Source organism: Eulemur rufifrons, chromosome 3 (genome assembly GCF_041146395.1).
Source record: "Eulemur rufifrons isolate Redbay chromosome 3, OSU_ERuf_1, whole genome shotgun sequence".
Taxonomy (NCBI): Eukaryota; Metazoa; Chordata; class Mammalia; order Primates; family Lemuridae; genus Eulemur; species Eulemur rufifrons.
In genome coordinates, this window is record NC_090985.1 from 43,769,362 (window position 1) to 43,782,174 (window position 12,813).

The following is a 12,813-nucleotide window of genomic DNA, read 5'->3' on the forward strand; positions in this document are numbered from 1 at the left end:
AACAATATACCGCTGCTCCTGTTAAACTTGGAAATGCTTGCTCCGGGAATGCATTAACACCACAGCAGGAAACTTCTGCAGCAAAACCCTTTAGGAAACAGGGACTGAATCCTACAGAATGAAGGAGAAATGGCAAACCAAACCTCACAGAGACTCTCCTTGAAAGATGAAAAATTAACTAGGCACTGTTGGGGGTGGGAAGGCGATGGCTGCCCTGGACGCCGCGTCTTCAGCCTCCGGACACTTTCCTTCCCCAAAGCCATTTTAGTCAAAGGTCATGTGTGTGTCTTGTCAAAGGCCAGCTTCCAATGGAATCATTGTCCCCCGGGACAGCGGCCCCCTGACTACATCTGCATTGGAGAAATCCCAAAAGCCCAGTGCAAACAAGAGCAGTCCGCAGCAGCCGTCCCGGGCACAGCTCCCAGGTCCCCGGCCCGCAGGCGAGGCCGCGTCCGCAGCGCCCGGGCAGGAGCAGGCACCCAGGAGTTCGCAGCATGACCCGCCAAGCCGATCGGGTACGGTAGGCTCCTCTCTCTCTCCGTCCTCCATTGCGTGTGCTCCCGGGTCACAGCTGCTGTTCTGTCAAGCAGAGAAACCTTGCAGAAGGCCTCCAGATTTGCCGGAAAACGGTCCCTGTTGGGCTGAGTTCCCGTGCACTCAGCTGGAGCCGTTTCCAGGCGCGCAAGAGCGGAGCTTAACTAATTTCCAGTTTCCTTTGCCAGGGAATGTTTGGGTTTGTAAATATCGAGTTTGTATCTGGTTTCTGGAAAACCAGCCTGTAGAACTTGCAGAGAGGGGCTGTGGACGACACTCTTCGCTGTAACCAGCGCGGGGTGCTGTGAGCTCTGCCCTCCTGGGGGCAGACGGCTCGGCTGGCTTCTTGTTTATTACCTGTTGGACAAGGGCTTGGCAAGAGGGATGCGGAGTTTTAAAGCCGTCTGTTTTGGCAATGCTCTCTGGGCTCCTACACTTGCCTCCGGGAGACAGAGTCACCTCCCTGGAGGAGGGAGCCCTTTCTCTACAGCCGATCCCCTCTCGGGCTCCACAAAGGGAAGACGTTGATTGACGTGCACGATCCTCGGCAGCCGGTCTCTGGCCCTTTGTGCTTTTTCTATTGGAGCAAGCCTTTCAAGTGGATCTGGCTAATTTTGGATAAGAATAGAGGGAGCATGATAGGTGCTTTTGATCTGGACTTGGAAATCTCCAAGGGCAAACAGAGCAGGTGGGGAGCGTCTGCCGGGGTGGCGAGCCGGCTGGTGTTCGGGTGGCCAGCGGCAGGTCAAAGGGTTTGGGCTATCGCTGGGCTTCCACGCTCTGGTTTCATTTTAACAGGTTAAGCACAGAGCCGTTCTCACTGATAAAGGGCATGGAAACAAAAGTCTTTCTAGTGCTCAGCAGGGCGGAGAGAGAACCTGGTTCTGGTATTTGTTTTTGTATTCACCACATACCCAGTTCCACCGAGCAGAGGAAGTTTTCCACACTTCCGTTCATCAGGTATTTGTGGACCTTCCTCTCTCCCCTCCGGAGGCAGCCTCGGTATTCTCCACTGTCCCACCAAACTCCTTGAAAGACTGGGTGGTATTCTCTGCCTCCTGGTCTTCACCACCCGTTTGCTCCTTCACGCCCTGTCAGCCGGCGTCTGCCCTCACCTCTGAAGGCCAACCTTTGTCAAGGTCACCAAAGACCTCTTTGTAGTGAAACCACAGAGCCTTTTTAAACTTTTCCGCCAGTCTTCTCTGTGTCATTTTGAACTGTTGGTCCTTCCCTCTCTCTCTCTCTCTTTTTTTTTTTGACTGTCCTGGATTCTGTGATACCGCACATCTCCCGGTCCTTTCTGATCTTTTCAGTTACTATTTAATGCCATACAGGGCTCCATTCATAGTGTTAGTGTGCACTGCTACCTTCCTTGGCTCTTGTTCCTTGACATCCTGCAATCTCCCTAGATAATCTCATCCACTCCAATGGCTTCAACCACTACATACATATGGTGTCTCCAACATCTACTCTCATCTTGAAAAATTGTAGAAAAATTTTTCTATGGCTCTATCAGCTTTTTCTATGGAATATCTCCACTTTGATGTCCCACAGAGCATCCTAAAACCAAAATGTTCAAAACCAAATTTGTCTTCTCCCTCCCTCTCCCAGGCCTGCTTTTCCTCTTCTCTTTTCTACTGCTTAAATGGCATTCCCCAGTTGTCCAAGCCAGACACAACAGAATCCCCTAGGTGATTTCTTCCCTTTCATCCATGACAGTCACCAAGCCCTGCCTACTTTCTCTGCTGAGTACAATTATGCACACCTGTGTCTCTACTTCCCCTGCCACTATTGTGGTTTAGACCAGTACTCCCTCAAATTCCATTCTGGTCACAACTTCCCATTAGTCTCATCTGGGGCCAGTCCTGCCCACCCCAGGCCCTCATCTTGTCTCCACGCTGTGTCCAATGGTCTTTCTGAAATGAAATATGATCAAGCAGATCTTTTTGAGAAGTCTTCAGTTGATTTGTTTTTATTTTTCAAGAATAATATTGGTGTTTATAGATTATCCCCAATTTGCATTTCATCTTCCCCTTTGATCTTGTACCTTACTACTTACTCTCTCTCCTCATTTTATGCACCATTTTTGTATATTTTATACACATTCTGTGCATATTCTATACAAATTTAGGCATGTTAAAGTATTTACTAGACATAACTTTGCTCCTATACTTCTACTAGGTCTGTGTTTAACCTCTATTTTTCTTTAAAGTCTCAGCTGAAAGCCCCTTCCTCTTGGAAAGTACCCAGACCATCTGCTCCGCATCCTCCAGAGTGGATTAGGTGGCCCTCCCATATTCTCCCAGAGCTTCCTTTATTCCTGCTATCAGAGCACTTACCATTCTTTGTTTTAACTATCTCTTTACCTGTCTGTCCCCATTGGTCTGTAGGGATCAACTCTTTTTGTCTTAATATCTTTAGAGCCTAATGCTCTAGAGACCCAGATGCCATGCTCAATGAATTCTTGTGCAATTCTTATGAATGACTATTATATTCAAGCATTGAATTAGATGACAGAGATATAAAAGCTATCAGGAAATTATCATCTATAATATAATATGGTAAAGAATAAAGATCAACCATGATTATCAGGACAGATACAATCTTCTACTTATTTAACAAAGGGAAGGTTTAGACTTTCTGGGTGTTTGCGATAGTGCTCCAAGTCTCTAGGTCTACCAGTTTCCTCTCTAATCCACATCTCAAATGGTGGGCTTCTCCTATTGCTTCCATTTATCCTAATCTTACCCAAGGCCAGGAAAAGCTGCAAGAAAGGCCTTTTGCAATTTTGCCTCTGTTGACTTTGTGAAGGCAAAGGAATCCTCTTCAGGCTAGAACCTGGCATGGGACAAGTATAGAAAAGGCCTGGGTAGGTGGGCTTCTGACAGTCTTTTGATAAGCTGGCCCCAGAGAAGACATCTAGAGGCTCAGAATGGACCAGTGGTTGAGGTCTATAAGGCACCTCTCCCCAACATTTTTGGTACCAGGCACCAGCTTCATGGAAGACAATCCTTCCACAGAATGGGGAGGCGGCCAGCGGATGGCCTCAGAGTGATTCAAGTGCACCACATTTATTACATTTGCAGCCACTCCCCAGCACCAGCATCACAGCCTCAGCTCCACCCCAGATCATCAGGCATTAGATTCTCACAAGGAGCCCGCAACCCAGATCCTTTACATGCGCAGTTCACTGCAGGTTTCCATCTCCTATGAGAATCTAAAGCTGCCACTGATCTGACAGGAGGCGGAGCTCAGGTGGTGATGTGAGAGATGGGGAGTGGCCGTAGATGCAGACGTGAGGGCCTGCAGGTTGTGGAGCCCAGCAGGCCACCAGCTGGTACAGGTCCAAGGACCAGGAGGTTGGGCTTGCAGCTGTAAGGGCTCTCTAGAGAGCAATGGAGACTTTGGGATGCTAGAGATTAAAAAAATGAAGTTTTGATTTTCTAAAGAAAGAAATGTGTATATTCTGAAATTCCAGACAGAGAGGTGAATGATGATTGAGTTTTATCAGGAGTTATTTAAACTTTAAATTATTCTTAAACTGTTTGAGACCATGATCCTTTTCAGATTCAGTTGCATACTACTCTTCTCTGAAAAAATGCTTGATACACAACATACAGCATTTTGTTTAGACTTTTGGGGGTTCATACAAGTCAACTCTTGAACTCCTTTGATTTGTTATGATCCTCTAGTTAGGAATCTATAATCAAAGGACTAATTAATTCAATGGATATTTGGGAGAGGAGAGTAGGTGGTGATTAGTAGAAGCCAGCACAAATCAAATTATGCATGGTTTCTTTTTTGAGTGGATCCCAGTATAATGTGTGCTAATGACCATGAACTTGGAGTTGTGGGACCTAACTAAGTTCATGTCCCTGCTCTGGCAATCACTACTTGTGTGACTTTCTGCCTAATGGTTTTATTATCTATAAAAAAAGGATAATAGGTATTGGAAGTTGTAACTAAAATAAAGTGTGTGAAAGCACCTGGAACATAGTTATACTCAATAAACATCAATCATTTCAAAACTTTGATTTTAGGAAGGCCATATTCTTGTGGATTAGAAGGGTGCAATGGGCTGGGTTAATGACTCGGTTGAATGCACTTAGGAAGAGAGCTGATTAATTGATGGATTAACATATGAATGCCTTTAGTGTTATGCTACTGTGCTCTGTCCTCATTCCTGTTTCTTTAACATCATTGATGTGCATGAAGGCATAACATAAGGATCCCATTTGCTCAGAGAAAAGGCATAAGAATTAGAGTTCGAAAATTATCAGTAAGTTGTTGTCTATTTTGAATATTTATTTTTTGAGTATGTATATGCAGAGACAGATATAAAATGTCAGGCTGGGTGCAGTGGCTCATGCCTGTAATCCTAGCACTTTGGGAGGCCAAGGCAGGAAGACCTTTTGAGGCCAGGAGATTGACAGTAGCCTGAGCAACATAGCAAGACCCCACTTCTACAAGAAATAGAAAAATCAGCCAGGCATGGTGGTGCATGCCTGTAGTCCCAGCTACTCAGGAGGCTGAGGAGGGAGGATCGCTTGAGCCCAGGAGTTTGAGGTTGCAGTGAGCTATGATGGTGCCACTGCACTCTAGCCTGGGCACCAGAAAGACACTGTCTCAAAAAAAATGTTTTATGCATGGATCCTAAACGTCAATTGCAAATTATTGGGGGGTGTGTGTGTGTATGAGAGAGGGGAATGGGAAAGAGAGGAAGCGGAAGACAAAGAGGGAGAAGAAGAAGGAGAAGGAGATTAAACAGAGAAGTGGTGGCTTCATATGGGGGTTTAGGCATTTAAACTGACACTAAAATCAATTGTGATACGTTTCTTTTAAAATAAAGTTAGGTTTTATTAAAAGAGGTCTAGAGTATAGAACATAGAAGGTGATAGTCATTGAATTCCCTAATTATTCAGACCACATTTAAAACAATTGTATCTAGTTCTGGGTGCTACATGTTAATATATTAGCAATTCTTCTTCTTATTATTACTTGAGCACTTACTATGTGCCAACCACTGTGCTAGATGTTGAAGAAAACAGTGCTGAAAAAGACCTGATCTCATGAAGTTTACGATGGAGCAGAGGAGTTGGACGAGAAGCCAGGTGATTTTAATTCAATGTTATACTTGCTTTAGTAGGGAAAGTTTAGGTCCCTGTGAGACCACCAAAGATGGGATATTTAATCCAGACTTACTGGGATCAGAATAAACATCCTATAGGAAGTGATGTCTAAATTGAGACCCAAAGGCTAAGTAGGGATGAGCAAGGTGAAAGTGATGGAGGGAAGAGGGTTCCAAGCAGAAGTGTCAATACCTTCAAAAGACTGAGGGCAAGAGGGCTGTTCAAGGAACTGAAAGAAGGATCACAAGGGGGAGGGGAAGGGATGAGAGAAATGAAACTGGAGTGGAGGCTGAGGCTGGAACTGCAGGTAGCTGTCCTTCACGAAGCTGTAGTTGATCCTTAGGAGAATCAGGAGCCAGTGAAGGTTGTAAAGCAGTGAGGAGTCACAGTCAGTTTTGGGTCTTATAAAGATCACTGTGGCTGTAGGATGAGCAATGGGTTAGAGGAATGGTTGATGAGAAAGAGACCACTTATGAGGTGCTGTGGTAACATCAGCAAGGAAAGATGGCGGCCCCAACCAAGATGGTAGCAGGGAAGATGACAAAAACTGATTAATTCAAAAGCTAATTAGGAGATATAAAGAGAATGGTGACAAACTATAGGAATGCTGTAGGACGGATGGGTGCAGGACATTTAACCTGCAAAAGAAAAGACTTTGAGGGCCATGGTATCTCTCTGTCTATCTTTAACGTGGAAGGGAGATCAGCATTGTGCTTGTCTCTGAGATGTCGGGACTGGGCCAACTGAATGGGAGATACAAAAAGATAAATTTCCACTCAATACAATGAAGAATTTTCTAACAGCTGTCCCAAGGCAATGAGTTCTTTGTCACAGAGAAATTTAAACAAAGGCTTGATGACTATTCTTGGAAAAGTCAGAGAGGCAGGAATAGCGTTGGCAAAGCTGGAGGGCTTTGAGATTTCCTTTCAGCCCCAGGATTCCAAGATTCTGTGTATGAAGTTCAAATATTTGAGCCTGGCATTTAAGGCCTACTGTGATCCAGCTCTTTGTCAAGAGGCCATATGTCCTGGTCCTGGTCTGGTCCTAGGATATGCCTCCTGTTTCCTAGTAGCTAGGAAGAGCACTCGCTTTCATGCTTGTGAGGGTCTTAGATTGAACAATAAATATTATGATCATTCACCCACTGACTTGATATTCCTGCCTGAACCCCTGGCATCCTTTTAGAAGCCCCGTGAACTTCTTATACTAAACTATTTGTTACTCTCAGAGTAGAGCCGGCATTTCGCTGTAAGTTTGTTTACTTATGCTACTTCCTACGTCAGGAATCCCCCTCCTTTCCACATTCTATATACCTCACAGAAAATATACCTTTTCATCAAGTCCTAACCTAGGTCTAACACTGAGTCCTTCATCAAGCCTTTTTTCTTGTTTTTAAATTAAGTACTTTTTCATAACATAGATTATAGATAGATTACATTATATTGCTGAGTACATAATTATTTTTATGCTTATCTGAACCCTTTTTAAGTTATCATCTCTCAGAAGTCCTGTACTAAGATCTGTAAAAAATACAGTAACACAGTGGAATGAATGGTACTTTGTCTAATACAATAAACTTTCAGAAGGAAATGTTCATTTATTTAAAAAGTCATATTTTTATAATATAAGTGATACATGCATTTTGTAGGAAAAAATTAAATAAAGGAAAGTACAAAGAAGAAACCAAAAGAGTTGTTTAGAGTCTCATTATCTAGATTTAAGCATATTAACACTTTGGTGAATATCACTTCTATATTCTTTTTGTACATGTAGTCTTAAAATTGGAATCATCATACCCTTCTGCACCCTACTTTTCATTTAACAACGTACCAAGAATATCATCGCATGCCATTATATATTTTTCAAAAACATGATCTTCAGTGGGTGCATTGCATCCCATCTATCGTTGCCTCATGATTGGTTTAGCAAAATCCTCCTGGACATCAGGTTATTTCCACTTTTTTGATGTTACTAAAAGTACTATGATCATGGACCCCTCATGCATCCATTCTCTCTGGGACATTTATATTTTCTAAAATGGCAAGACAATTATTGACTGAAAGAAGGATATTGAGTTGCTAAGAAAGCATGAGCTTAATAAAAGGCTAATTTTATTTTTAAGAACATCATTTCTAAACTATGTTACATATATCTATTATATATAAGATTTTATATGTATGTACAGACTTACTAGTCCTATAATTTAATGAAGTTGCCTTGTCTGATTTGGAAATGTGTTAACAGTCTGTAAGCTGATTGATAACTGATAAGTACATTTCTTGAACAAAGAATTGAGTTTGAAATTCAAAACCTTCAGTGACTCTGTGAGTATCAATGTGCGATAAATTGCTTTTCATAAGCTAAATGTAAGGGAAAGTGATGACATGCTTGTTACAGAGTAAAGATAATTCTCTGAAAAGAGGAACATTGCCTGGCCTTTTGGTATTTGGAGAAGATATGAGGCCATGGACCCGAATCTTTATTCTAAAGTAAATAACTTACCCTCTTAGAGACCCAACAAGCAGGAAAGTCTTCACTGTAGAGTGGAATGTTTTTTATAACATTTAGGGAGAAGCAGGCCTTCATTGGGAAACACTGCAAACCCATTTGGTCACTTTTCAATAGAGTAAATGAAAGATACTGTTATGGGTTGAATTGTATTCCCTCCAAATGAAAATGTTGAAGTCATGACCCCTAATATCTCAGAATGTGACCTTAGTTGGAGGTAGAGTCTCCAGGAGGGTATTCACACAGTAGGTCCTGAAGATGGGTCCTAATCCAATATGACTGGTGTCCTTATACAAAGGAGAAATTTAGACACAGGGGCACACCTGGAGGAAAGATGATGTGAAGAGTCACAGGGAAAACATAACCCCTCTACAAGCCAACGATAGAGGGTTTGGAAGAAATCAACCCTGCTGACTGACACCTTGATCTTGGACTTCCAGTCTCCAGAATGTGAACCAATACATTTCTGTTGTTTAAGCCACCTGGTTCTTTGTTATGACGGGTAGGGTCAACTAATCCACATTGCTTGAGAGCATAATGCCCTTCACATGGTTTCAGCTGGTAACCTTCAATACAACTTTATTTCACTTCCCAGTTACTAGAGAGTCTGCTGTTGCTCATAGGAACTACAAGGGACAGTGTTTTTTGCAGTTTCACAGTTTGCAAAGCATTTTCGCATCCATTATTCCTTTGACCCTAACCACAGTGTTTGACATGGGAATTATAATCATCTCTGTTTTAGAGATATGAAACAGAAGTTCAGAGAGACTAAGCGAATTATTCGAGTTTGCATAGCTTGTAAGTTGTAGAGCTAAAACTCAAACATGGGTCTTCTGACAATAACTACTGTGCTCTTTTAATGAAAACACAATGCCTTTCATCTTCATGAACACATCAAATATCATCTTCCTTCTTTAAAGTTTGAAAAGACGTGGACTGTAGCATACTGAGACACATTTCCCCTTTTTTATAACTTCCTTGAGAATGATTTTATAAGCCCATTTGTTGGAATGTATCTGAAGCCTGAAGGCGTCTACTCAGCCCATGTCTTCATTATCAAATATTTACCAGGAATCCTTGATTTAGGCCCCTGTGTTTATGTGCACAGAATATTTCTTCTCCACTCAGAAGCTTTGTTTACTGCTGAAACAGGCTTTCCCAGTACACAGTTTGATTGCTGACAAATCCAACTGCAAATCTTTGGACATTTTGGATATAATTGAGTTTTTCCATCATTAATACTATTCAGATATTAATTCAACATAGTGACATGAGGGGTGCCTAACATTTTCCTGGAATCTGCTTGACTTTAATCAGCAGGAACAAATGCAAGATTATTGCACTTTTTCCTTGGGTGACCTAAGCTTGTTCTTGGCACCCATGATGAGTTGTCTCAGAGTGTTTCAGTGGCTTCTACCCAGGGGAGTTATTAGTTTTTAACCTTGGGGATAATTCCATAAGAATGCAATTCATTTCCTCCCTGAAAGAACAAAATGTTGCTTGTGTTGGGTTATCCTTGTTATGCAATTAAACCAAGTGGTTACCAAATGGTGGAACCATAGAAATCTATAGGTACGGTTGTCAGATTTAGCAAAAACAAAATAGACAACAAAAACAACAAAACACTAGGAGGCCCCAGTTAAATTTCAATTTTAGATAAACAATGAATACTTTTTTAGTATTAATACATTTTCAATGTTGAAATACTAAAAAAGTATTATATCTGGCAACTCTATCTATAAGGTAATATTGGTGGTGGAGTGTCGAAAATTTTTCAATATTTGAAAAGTCTATGAAAATTATGCAATTACCAAAGTAAGGCTTCAGAGATTATTGACAATGTTAAATTTCCATGATTTTGGTTGAAGTTTTTTTGACCCAACTTAAAAGCACTGGTCATCTCATGCTGGAACTGTAACAATTATACTACCATTTTCGATGACTTGTCTTCTAGGGATCACACACAGCGGATTATCTCATGCAATCCTCAAAACCAGGGGTTGGCAAACTATGGCCTGCAGGCTAAACGTTGTCCCACTTGTTTTTTTTTTTTTTCCCTTCAAGCATGTGTCAAAGTTTTATTTTACACTTGCCAAACAAAAGACAGCAAAAAAGAAAAGCTAGTTCAAAAAACAAATTCAGGAAAGGGCTCCTTTAGAAATAGAAATAAATGTCTAGATCCATAAATCACAAGCTTTAGCTGCATCAGAATCACCTGGAAGGCTTGTTTAAACACCTGATGCTGGGCCCCACCTCCAGCCCCACCTTCTGATTCAGTAGGTCTGGTGTGGGCTGATGATTTGCATTTCTAACTAGTTCCCAGGTGATGCCGCTGTCGCTGGTTTGGGGATCACACTTTGAGATACACTGGTCTAGACATTAAATAAATTGTTTATCTATCTATGCATTTATTATATTATTTATTTATTTAATTGACAAATGAAAAATTGTATATATTTATGAGGTATGACATGATATTTTGACATGTGTATACATTGTGGAATGATTAAAATAAGCTAGTTAACCTATCCATCACCTCACATCTTTATCTTTGGTGATGAGAACATTTGAAATCCATTCGCTTAGCAAGTTTCAAGTATACAATATGTTATTGTGAACTAGTCACCCTGCTCTACAATAGATCTCCAGAACTTATTCCTCCTGTATAACTAAAATTTCATATTCTTTGACCATCATCTCCCAATTCCCCATACTCTCAGCCTCTGTAACCACTATTCTACTCTCTGCTTCTAGGATTTCAATTGTTTTAAGATTCCATGTATAAATAAGATCATGCACTATTTGTCTTTCTGTGCCTGGCTTATTTCTCTAAGCATAATGTCCTCCAGGTTCATTCATGTTATTGCAAATGACAGAATCTCCCTTTTTAGGGCCAAATAGTATTCCATTGCATATATATGCCACATTTTCTTTATCCATTCATCTCTTGATGAACACTTAAATTGATTCCATATCTTGGCTATTGTGAATAAGGCTGCAATTTACATAGGAGCGCAGATCTCTCTTCAACATACTGAATTCATTCCCTTTGGATATATACCCAGTAGTGGGATTGCTAGATCATATGGTAGTTGCATTTTTAATTTTTTGGAACCCCCCTCCTTAATGGCTGAAACTATTTATGTTCTTACTGATAGTATACAAGGGTTTCCTTTTTTCTACATCCTCACCAGCACTTGTTATCTTTCATCTTTTTGACAGTAGCCATTCTAACAGGTGGGAGGTGGTATCTCATTGTGGTTTTAATTTGTACTTCCCTGATGATTAGTGATGTTGAGCATATTTTCATACACCTGTTGGCCTTTTGTATGTCTTCTTTTGAGAAATGTGTATTCAGTTCCTTCGTCCATTTTTTAATCAGGTTGTTTTCTTGCTATTTATTGAGTTTGAGTTCCTTGTATATTTTGGATATTAGCTTCTCATCAGGTGTACGGTTCGCAAATGTTTTCTGTGAATATTTCCATAGGTTGTCTCTGTACTCTGTTGATTGTTTCCTTTGTTGTGCAGCTGCCACACCTGTTTTTGTGAATACAATTTATTGGAGCAGAGCCAGCCCCATTTGTTTCCGTATTGTTTGTGGCTACTTTCACACTGCAACAACAAGTTGAGTTGTAACAGATTGCTGTATGGCCCCAAAGACCTAGAATATGTATTTTCTGGCCATTTACAGAAACTTTGCCTACATCTTTTCTAAACTACCCTTTGAATAAGTTGCTGTTATTCCCAGTTTTAGAATGAAACAAGTGGAGGCCCAAAGACGTTAAGTAATTTGAGAAAGGTCTCACAACACTTAGAATTCAAACCAAGGTCTGCTGAAGTCCAAAGCTTCTGCTCATACTACAGCTGATCCAAGAGGCTGATTGTTAATTACATATGCCCTGAATGGACTGAACAATGGGGAAACCAATATGAGATTTCTTATTAAATGCTGTCCAACTCAAAGTCAAGGCACCTGCTACGGCACAGCGGTTAAGTATTCAATCTCTGGAGCCGCACTGCTTCATGTTCCAGGTCTTCCACTTAATTCCTCTGTTTCTACCTCCATAAATTACAGATAATAATAGTACCTATTTGTGTGATTGTTGCCAGGTTTAAATGAAATCATGTCTACAAAGAAAGTACAAGTGGTCCATAAGACATTTGTTATTTTTTAATTCAAATAACTATGTTTTTCAAAATACGGAGTCTGTGGGAGTGAAAAGAAAGAGCGTGGCAAGGTTGCAAACCAAAGCATCTCCCGTGGCGGCTGTCAGGACACCTCAACCAGGAAGCTTCCAGAGCACAGTGACCCTCCTCGTGACACGACTGCTAGGAAAGGAGCCTTTCCAGCTTCTTACCACAGACGACTTTGGCCTGACCACGTTTGCCTTGGAAAGGCCTGGTGTGAGACGTTACAAGATGTTCCTCCAGGGCTTGCTGGACCCCGAGCCTCTTGTTACTGTTATACTTGATGTTTATAGTCCCCAAATCCACTCCCAGGGGCTCTAGACTGACTAAAAATGTAGTCAGGGACGCCAGAAAATGACCTTCGTAAATAATACTAGACAAGAAATTTTCCTCAGAAACACCTCCATGTGTGATTTGCTCCTCAGGCAAAAACAAGAAAAATCATCAGTTTTTA

General features: G+C 41.3%; 1 protein-coding gene across 1 annotated transcript in view; it reads left to right on the forward strand.

Annotated features, from left to right (window-relative positions):
- Positions 1-408: 408 nt before the first annotated feature.
- ENPP2 (ectonucleotide pyrophosphatase/phosphodiesterase 2) overlaps positions 409-12,813 on the forward strand; it is a 110,029-nt gene continuing 97,624 nt past the window's right edge. Inside the window, exon 1 of the mRNA XM_069466049.1 lies at positions 409-515. Within this exon, the coding sequence (XP_069322150.1) occupies positions 495-515 (21 nt within the window). The 5' untranslated portion in view covers positions 409-494. The remainder of the gene's footprint in view (positions 516-12,813) is intronic.